The 9,355-nt window shown below is 43.4% G+C and overlaps 1 protein-coding gene across 1 annotated transcript; it reads left to right on the top strand.

The window, feature by feature from the left end:
* Nucleotides 1-901: 901 nt before the first annotated feature.
* LOC119554903 lies at nt 902-5,976 on the top strand. Its single transcript, XM_037866005.1, has 3 exons — nt 902-961; nt 4,811-5,198; nt 5,296-5,976. The coding sequence occupies exons 2-3, from the start codon at nt 5,196-5,198 to the stop codon at nt 5,974-5,976; spliced, it is 684 nt and encodes a 227-aa protein (XP_037721933.1). The 5' UTR covers nt 902-961; nt 4,811-5,195.
* The last annotated feature ends 3,379 nt before the right edge of the window (nt 5,977-9,355 follow it).

Raw genomic sequence — 9,355 nt, 5'->3', positions numbered from 1 at the left:
AAAGGCGTCCACTGAGAAACACAATTGTTTTGCCGGATTTGTTCCTAACTCCCTCTATTTCAATCTTTTCCAGGCACTAATTTATGCGCTTTAGAGCATATCAAATGCTTTCTGGGTGCGAAGGGGTCGGCGGAAAGCCAAAACGGATATTGCTAGAGGATTGTAATTTGACTTTTGTGTCCTTGCTGCGCACATATGCGGAAAAATGCTATTTTTCACACGCTGCACTTGGAGCGGCGAGCACACAAACCCTCCACACAGTATTCTTTTCTATTCACGGCCCTCCCCGCGGGGCTGGAAGTCATGGAACCGCCAGAAATCGCTTTAAAGTATGCTTTAGAGGCCCGCAAATGCGATCGCTTTAAGGTCGATCCCAGAAGTATGGGGCTTGCTTTGCGCCCTCACGCCAGAGCCCGTGTAAACATTGTGTATCTGTCGGAGATTGGAGATTGGCACTTTTTACATGACATATTCCGGACTCGAATCTGGCGGGTGTAAATGCTGTCGTGCGGCCGACTCGTCTGGGCAAGTGGACGGCGTATTAAATGGCCAAATGCTGCTGCCCTGCGGATGCAATTTTCATTTTATCGATTCACCAAATCCCCGCTCTCTGCGCTGCCGAGTATGCAACGCGTTGCGCTGCAATGGGGCTCAAATACAATTTCGGCCCAAAAGTATCCGTTTCGAGCTGCAGTTCGCAGTAAAGGTAAAATAAATAAACAATAAATGCCTGAGATGGGCCGGGGATTAGGACCAGAGGGGGAGGCGGGGGCTCCAGCCATTTTAGGCGCCCAGTGCGCGCACTCTGCGTTTGTGGTTTCATTTTTGAGTTTTAATTAAATACGTTTAAATATTTGTTATTTCCGACAGGCAGACAAACCAGCCGAGCGACCAGGGTAGCAACAGCAGCCGGGAAACAGCAACAGGGGGGCGGGGAAAGTCCCTCGGTTTCGTCCACCTGGTAAATATTAGCGAAAAATTAGCAAAGTATTTTAAGCGCTGCATGTTCGTCCTGCGGCTTTCAACACCAACATCCCCGGCGATCTGGGGACTCGGGGAGTACGATGGGGGTTCCGCCGTGGAGGACGGTACATCATTTGCGAAGTTTTCGGTGCGTGTGCATTTTATTTATTTATAATCAATGCATAATTAATTTAAAATGCGTGCGCAAAATTGTTGTTAAGTGCTTAATCCTGTAAAGTGTAGCAGGAAGCGAAACGTGCCGCATAGAGTAGAGCCGGATATTGAGTTGATGCATTTTTCATGAGCCTATCACCAAAACGGCGAGCTAGGAGTGCTTCGATCAAAGCCGATGCACCGAAAGCCCGCAATTGTTTATTGGGTTTTAATTAGGGAGGGTATCTGAAGAGTTTTCGGATTGCTCTTTTATTTAAACAATATCCCCGATGCCCATGTCCACTGACTTTTTACTCGTTCGAACGCTCATTGTACTGGAAACCAAAATGGGTCGACTGCTGTTTGTCCGCCCAGGCACTCTGCAGGCCAATTAACAGAAATTTTCAATTTGCAAAATAGAATAAAAACCGAAACTGCTAATGATTCCGGTTACTCCGCTCACTGGCCGCCCAGCCGCCATCGTTCTACGCCTGCCCGATGCAATTTGAATCCGCAATTTTGTCAAAGTCAAATAGTTCAAAATGTACATGCGGTCAACAAAATCAAATTAACTTTTAGCGCGAATAAATTTCCCACAACCACAGCGCGGGTAGTTTTTAAAAATTAAATTTTGCATGCGAACGTTGGTCAGTTGGGGCGCGGGCATGTGCGCATAATAGGCCGATCGACATCAATTAAGAAAATAATCCGCGCATTATGCGAAGGCGACTAGTACATAAATATTGTTTGACATCGACCAGGGCGACTGGGCAAAAAACAGGACAGCGAGGGATTTGGCGAGTAAGCGGGCCTTTTCAGCATATGCTAGGCGGAGCGGAAACCGGGGTGGTTCGGGCCACCCTTCCGTGCGGTCGTAATGATGACATTCCGGATGTTGGTAGCAACGACCACGATGACAGGTGCTACAAGCAAGGACACGGCATTTATGGACTCGAACGCCGGAGTACTCGGTCTCTTGCGAAGGGGGTTGCGATCCGGGCCGCGCACATATTTTCAATTAACATTTTGCAGATGCTCACCCTAATTGCTTTTTACGTGCGAGGTCAAAAAACGTTAGCTACTAAATAAATACACAGTTTTCTCTATTTGTCCACGCACAGCAGGTGCCTGATGACAAACTAAACGAACGCTCGTGCCGTATACACAGGTACACAAGTACACACGCATTTGCAGATGTGGTTAAAGCGCATTCTGGTTTTGGCCCAAATCGTCGGCGCATCGAGCCGTTTAACCAAATTCATAATACGCCCTGCTGCACGGCTCGCACCTCTTGATTATGGCAGCAACGCCAGCAAATATGTGAACAGCCACGTGGCCGTGAAATCGCATTCGGCCTTCTGTGTGAATCGAATCAGCGGATGGGGGACAGGCAGATGGAGGACTTTGTGTTTTTTGACGACCGTAATGAAAAGATCAAAAGCCCATTAAAGGGCCTTTCTGACAATAACAAATGTATAAACGGCTGCGGCACGCATAAAAACACTGCATATAATTTCGAATGCAAATACCCAGCCCAAAAACAAAAGGTGAAAGGAAAATAATGGCATCATAAAAGGGGCTGTATAAATGGGCTGTAAACTGCAAATCTGGTCGGGAGATATGGCCCCTAAGGACAACTAATGGAGGACAAATCATCATATCTTCGGCCCCCGTCACAGAATGCCTCTTGATTAATACAATTTTGGCCCTGACTGCCCAAAATCCAAATCCAAATCCAAATCCACTCAACTGACCAAATTCGTCCTTTGCAGTGCGACCAGTGCGAAAACTCAATTTGCTCCGGAAATGGCCTGTTCTGCAGTTCGGCCTCGGCCCTGCTCGTCAACTGCCGTCAATTTGGCTAACAATATTCACGCCAATTAACAAATTAATTGCCTACTTTGCCGTCTGCATTTGAAGGAGCTCAAACTGGCTCACACACGAACCTGCGGCGCATTCCCAATGGCATCTTAGTTTTACGAGCAAACACAACACGGCCACAAAGTAGACACGCTAATGAAATTTTCAGCCCAGACGGCTCTGTGGGGCTGCACCGGAGGGGGGTGGGGGTAGGCTGCGCAACCTACGGCCGGTAGGTGGCGTATTTGCAAAGCTTTTAATATAATGACACATTATCATGGCAGGCGGCGGAGTCAAAGGCAAGGGGTGTGCACACATGGGCCGGGCCCTTTGGGCCCCTTCACTTCGGCAGATTGCCGCTTGCACCGACAAATGAGCCCACGCAATAGCGGATTTTACGAGTAGGCGGCAAAACGGTTCTTTCGTTAAAACTCGTTTAAGGGCTGAGCAGGATGTTTTTATTGCACGCAGAAACTATTCAGAAAGCTTAAAACGATTCCTGAACGATTTCAAAAATCATTAGTACTAGTTGTTAATGGGTGTAATTTTTCATTTCTTTTTTTAATTTTGTGTCGAATTTGTGACTTGAATGTTATAACAAACTTCTACAATTGTTACATTAATTCTACACTATTGATTATCGACTTTGCGTCGAAAAGATGAGTGCTAAGTAAATACTTTACAACCATTTATTTTCTACTGAACAATTTTATGTAATCGGTTTGAAAATAATACCACAAATTATATTAAATACCACTATTCTAGACTCTTTAAAATATAAGTAAAACCGTTTTTGGGTGTACTGGTTTAGGTTAAGAAAGCAAAAAATCTGATCAGTAAAAAGTAAACAATATTTTAGATGCAAGTATATTCATAGAGGCCTTTATGTGTATTCAAAGCGGCTTAAATAGTAGAACCAAAGATGATATAGACTACAGATATAGAAACCAGCGTCAGTGTTGTGCACTGCAAATAGCGCTTTAAATTGGAAAAAAAGTCGGGGATGGTCAATTTCAAGCAGTAACCACCACGCCGGCCACGTATCCTCGATGCCCATTACATATGCAGAAGCTGCATCGCTTGTTGCAACAATGACAGTATCAACAGGGCCAATAACGAAGCTTCATCCATTTAATTTCATTTTAATGCAAAACAGATCCCACGAAGGTGTCCTGCGGACTGGCGAGTGCATCCAACCGACTTCCAGCCCTCGCTTTATCCAGCAATCAAATAATTGGGAGGCAGAGGACGGGGGCAATAAATGCCGGAAGCCTGTTCAATGCATAATTTTGGCAGAGTTGCATATTATTGTTATGGCCGATTGTCGCTGTCATCATTTATATTTGCCTGTTGTCTGTGTTTGTCGAGTGCAGTGGGAAATTAAATGGTTTATCGCTTAGTATCGGATGAAGCACCCGGCCATGTTCCCGGCGCCCGAGGCGAGGTGCTCTATTAATAGTCAAAAAGTTGCCAAGTTGAAAGGATAAAAATATACGTTGTGAGGTGATCTCAAGCAATTAACGTTGATTAAGGACTTTCAGCCCGTTCTGTCACCATTCAGCTCAGTTAGAAGCAGAGAATAAGTGGGCAAAACGATTCTTGTTTCAGCAGGCCCTCAATCACCTCAAGAGACTCTGAAGCAATCAGGAAACAAATTTGCCAAATATGTATTCGCGTTCAAGGTCAGGTTTCAAGAGCATTGTCGAAACATTACCATAATCCGGCATAGAACTTGTGAAGTGGTTAATTGAAGTGGTCGAAATACGGCTGGTGGCACTGAGGGAACTTAGCCAGGAGACTGCCGACTGACTGTTCACTTGCTTTTCCACATTAGCTCTATCTAGCAGTCACGAGTCATCGCTGCCACACATATGGGCGAGATACTTCACATCGAAAACCAGATCCAAAAATAATTGTGCTCGAGTGCGCGGCCGAATGCGGATCGACAAATTCGGCAACTAAAGACCAGCGCCACCGTGGACGTCTTTGCTTAAGTGGTTAATAGAGTTTGATGTTGGCTTTGATGAGCTCTCGACTCGGCCGAGTTCAGCCTCAGAGATTGGTGGTGAAAACTCGGTTCCAGCGGACCAGCCAAATTCTGGCTATAAAGTCGCGGGCCCAATTCGAGCAAGGCATCATTGGGTTCACTACTAGTGACACAGCAACATCTTAAGTCAGTTCGAATAGTTGCCAATTTCCCAGAGAATAGTACCTTCAGAATGGTGAGTATTACTGCAAGTATAAGGACCCTAAGGGATTTCAGATTATCCTTAAAGATGCAATTTATTAATCCAATAACATACTCATTTTCCTGTCCAGAAACTCTTTATCGGCGCCCTTACGATCTGCCTGGTGGCCTTTGCTGCAGCCCAGTCGGCAGATCCCGCTGCGGCCTTGGAGCCGTCCGCCGAGTACCTGCCACCCGTCGGCGAAGTGGAGGCGGCCCAGCTCTCCGACGCCGGCTACAAGTACAAGACGGTGCGCCGGCTGAAGCTGCGCCACCGCCGAGAGGTGCCCAGCCAGGAGTACCTTCCGCCAGTGGACAACGCACCTAGCCAGGAGTACCTGCCGCCCGTCGACGCCGCCGCCATCGGGGACACTAAGGTTGCCAGCGACGGCTACAAGTACAAGACGGTGCGAAAGCTCAAGTTCCGTGCCCGCCACCGCCGCGACGTCTCCGAAATCGCGGAGCCCAGCAACGAGTACCTACCGCCCGTGGAGGTGCAACTGGCCCCCGAGCTGAAGACCATTCTTGGGGACGACGGCTACAAGTACAAGACTGTGCGCCGGCTCAAGCTGCGTCGCCACCGTCGGGAGGCTGCCGCCGAAGAAGCCGCCGCCGATGCCGATGCCGCCCCCAAAGGAGAGTACCTGCCGCCCGCCGAGGCTGCCGCCCCCGCAGAGGCCGAGCCAAAGGCCGCCGAGGAGGGCACCGAGCTGGCCAAGGACGGCTACCGCTACAAAGTAGTGCGCCGTCTGCGCTACCGCTACCGCCACTAGGCCTCCGACCCGACTTCCGAACCTAGGCACGTTGAACCAAATTGATCCTGATAGTACACCCGGGAAGTAGAGTCGCCCTATGCGACTGACTCCCTCTTCTGCCCTTCCGTAATACTTCGACTTCAGTTATCTCCGCATATAGAATAATAAAATTTATTCACGAAAAATCTAGTGAGACCTCTAGCATACTTTCCTGCGGGTCGCCAACTGAAGGCCGCAAGGCCGGGATCAAAATTAACATTTTCTATGAATTGCACATTAAACATTGTTCGTAGGAAAAAGCCGGTTAGGTTCCGACTGCCAGCTAAAGCCAATGGGCGAAATGGAATTGAAATCAATGGCCAAGTAATGGGCGAAGGGCAAGAAGAAAAAACTTTTGGCCCTTGCCAAGAGGGCAAAATTCTATTTAGAAATTAAGTGTGTTCAGTTCAAGGCACAAGGAGTGGCGGCAGGGGCAGCAAGCACTCCGAGTGCAACGACTCCTTGCCAGCCCCTCTCGCTCGACTGGGACGGCATCTTTTTACGGTCAACTTTTCGTAATATTATTTTGCATTTATTTGCACAAAGTTGATTTTTCCTCTGATTTCTTTGTTTTCTTTGGTTGGCTTTGCGGACTGCCGGCCAAATTACAATATTGTAGCGGTCCTGGTCGTTTTTCTAGGTTCTCGGTTCCTGGTCCAAAACCAGAGAGACCAAAAGCAGCTGGAAAAGAGTAAATAAAACATTTTTTGTGCTTCAAACATAAAGTTACGTAATTGAGCGCTTGACTTTTGGTAGCTGGCCCAGGCCGAAAAGGTTATCAACGAGTTCAAGATGAATATTCGTTTGGTGATAGACCGAAATTCACTTACCAAAGGCTTGTTGACAAACTGCGTTGAGAGCCTAGTTGCGCACTGAGAACTGAAATACACTCCGATTAATGAATTAGACTCAGAAATTGTTTGTTCTATTCTATACTGAAATCCAAATCATAAACAAGCGAAAATTAGATACCCGTTACTCAGCTTACGGGAGCGCGAGAGGGATAGACATATGCTTAAAGGAACTCTGCGTTTTTCACTTACACACCTAGGCTGTAGCGCCACCTATCTTCTTCTTAAATAGCGCCACCTAGCGGCTTGGTAGCGTGTTAGTGAAAACAGCAGTGCAATATCGATTGAATTGCAAAGTATTGATTATTATTTGCTTATAACTTTTTAATGACTGGTCTTTTTGTGGCATCTTTATGGGTATTGATAAGAACAAAACTTAATTTAAATTTTTACAATATATTAAAAAATGTCGGCGGTGGACACGTTTTAGTAGTATAGTCGTTTGTGGGCGTTAGAGTGCGCGTGGCACCCTGCTGAAACTTGCGCTGCGCAGGAAGCCCAAGAATCTGTCTATGTTTCTAGCTTTTATAGTTTCCGAGATCTCAGCGTTCATACGGACAGACGAACATGGATAGATTGACTCGGCTAGTGATTCTGATCAAGAATAACTTTCTGGGGTCGGAACTACTACTTCCTCCCACCTGTTATCTGAATATAGTATACCCTTTTACTCTATCAGTAACGGGTATAAAAGTTATAATTCGACCTAAGTGGGAGCTGATTTTACTTTCGATTTTGTGTGGTTACATTATAAACAGACCTATTTTTGGTCGTCAATAAAATAGACTCAAGGGTTTGAAAGAGGTTTAAGTAAACGTTCGTCGAAAAGTCTGTATGTTTTTGCATTTGTATATTATTTAGGACTAAGCAACAATGATAATTGAAAATCACTTTGAAAATACGGTGGGACAACGAATCATAAAGGGTCTTTAAATAGTTCAGCACTAACTCACTCCAGCAAATTTAATGCAATTTTTTAATGATTATATGTCTTCAAATTGTCATCCTTCTTCATAAACCTTTCTCTAGAGCCATCCCCAAACATTTTCAATATATGAAATATTTTTAAATGTTTAGAAAATTGCATTCGAGACATATTTTTCTCTTTTTCATACTACTTTTTTCTGACATTGTCACATTCAAAAAATTATGAAAACTATAAGCAAAGTGATTTTTGAAAAGTTATTTTTTCAGTTACTGTTAGTTTTGCTTAGAGAAACGTTTAGGGTACAAAAATTTTAGTTTCTAGAAATTAAAAAAAATTAAAAAACTAGATTTTCACAAAAATTCGGCATGTTCAATTAGTACTGAATGGGTTAAAAAAAGTCTTGTGTCATTCAAACGGAAATTGATGCCCAAGTGAACATGAAGTAAGTACAAATTATGAGTATATTTAACTTTGGTTTTGTGTAAATACTTTTGACCACCCCTGTCCGTCTTCTTGGTTTCGAGAAAAATAATTCCCGAATTCAAGCATAGGCGCTCTCGAGTTCAAGCGTAGGCGATCTCGTTTCCAAGAGTAAATCGTTCTTGATTGTAGTAAAATGCTTGTTTTCAAGAATCGTGCTTGATTTCAAGAATAATTTCTTCTTGATTTGAACCAAAACCCGCTATCGATCCAAGATTAAATTTTTCAATAATGAAGTTCTTTCACTTTTATTTTATTTATTTTAATAATTAGTATTAGGGATATTACAAAATTGTTATTACTAAATATACTTTATTCTTACAGCTTTTTATTATTATTAAGTAAATATATATGAAGAGAAAATGTATAGAATGGTGTGAGCTTATATATAATGTACATTTGTTTTCCATTTTTAATTATATACAAGTATGTTAGGATCTTAAATGGCTATTATATTCTTCAATTTCAATTTTTTTTACAAAAAACATACTTTATTTAAATTTTATTCGTCAATTATAAATTGTCTAATCTTAAATAAACAAAATTCTAATTTATTTAACCCTAAATAATTAATTTTAAAAGTGATACCCTTATATACAATACTGTTATAAAATGAACAGATTTTAACATTTAATTTGCATTTATTAAAACGGAGGCATTCGTAATTTACTTCGGCACCTAAAAAAAATATATCCTAATTATTATTTTATATTATAATTATTTTATCACTGTAGAGTCTACAGTGTAGGCGGCAGTCGGCGTACTGACGAAGGGCACCAGAAGGGTGTGCGAAGGTGAATACTATATATACACGAAGAAATGAAAATCTACTGTGATCGTCCGATTGTTACAAGATATATTTATATATTTATATAATTGGCTTGGGAGAAAGAAATTTAGAAATTTAGATCTGTTGGGGCCGGTGGGGATAAATAACCCCGGCTTTTAACTTAGTTGTATTCAATTGTCAAAATCGGATGATCTGTTAAAAAGTAATACGCCAAACAAGATTTTGGGGGACTTCTCAAAATGTAAATTTTATTTTGTTCGCCAGTTTGTCCGCTTGTTAGTTTGTCCCAAAACGTGATTTTAGGGTCCT

The sequence above is a fragment of the Drosophila subpulchrella genome, chromosome 3L, assembly GCF_014743375.2.
Source record: "Drosophila subpulchrella strain 33 F10 #4 breed RU33 chromosome 3L, RU_Dsub_v1.1 Primary Assembly, whole genome shotgun sequence".
In the NCBI taxonomy this organism is placed as follows: Eukaryota; Metazoa; Arthropoda; class Insecta; order Diptera; family Drosophilidae; genus Drosophila; species Drosophila subpulchrella.
This window is presented reverse-complemented; position numbering and strand designations above follow the sequence as displayed.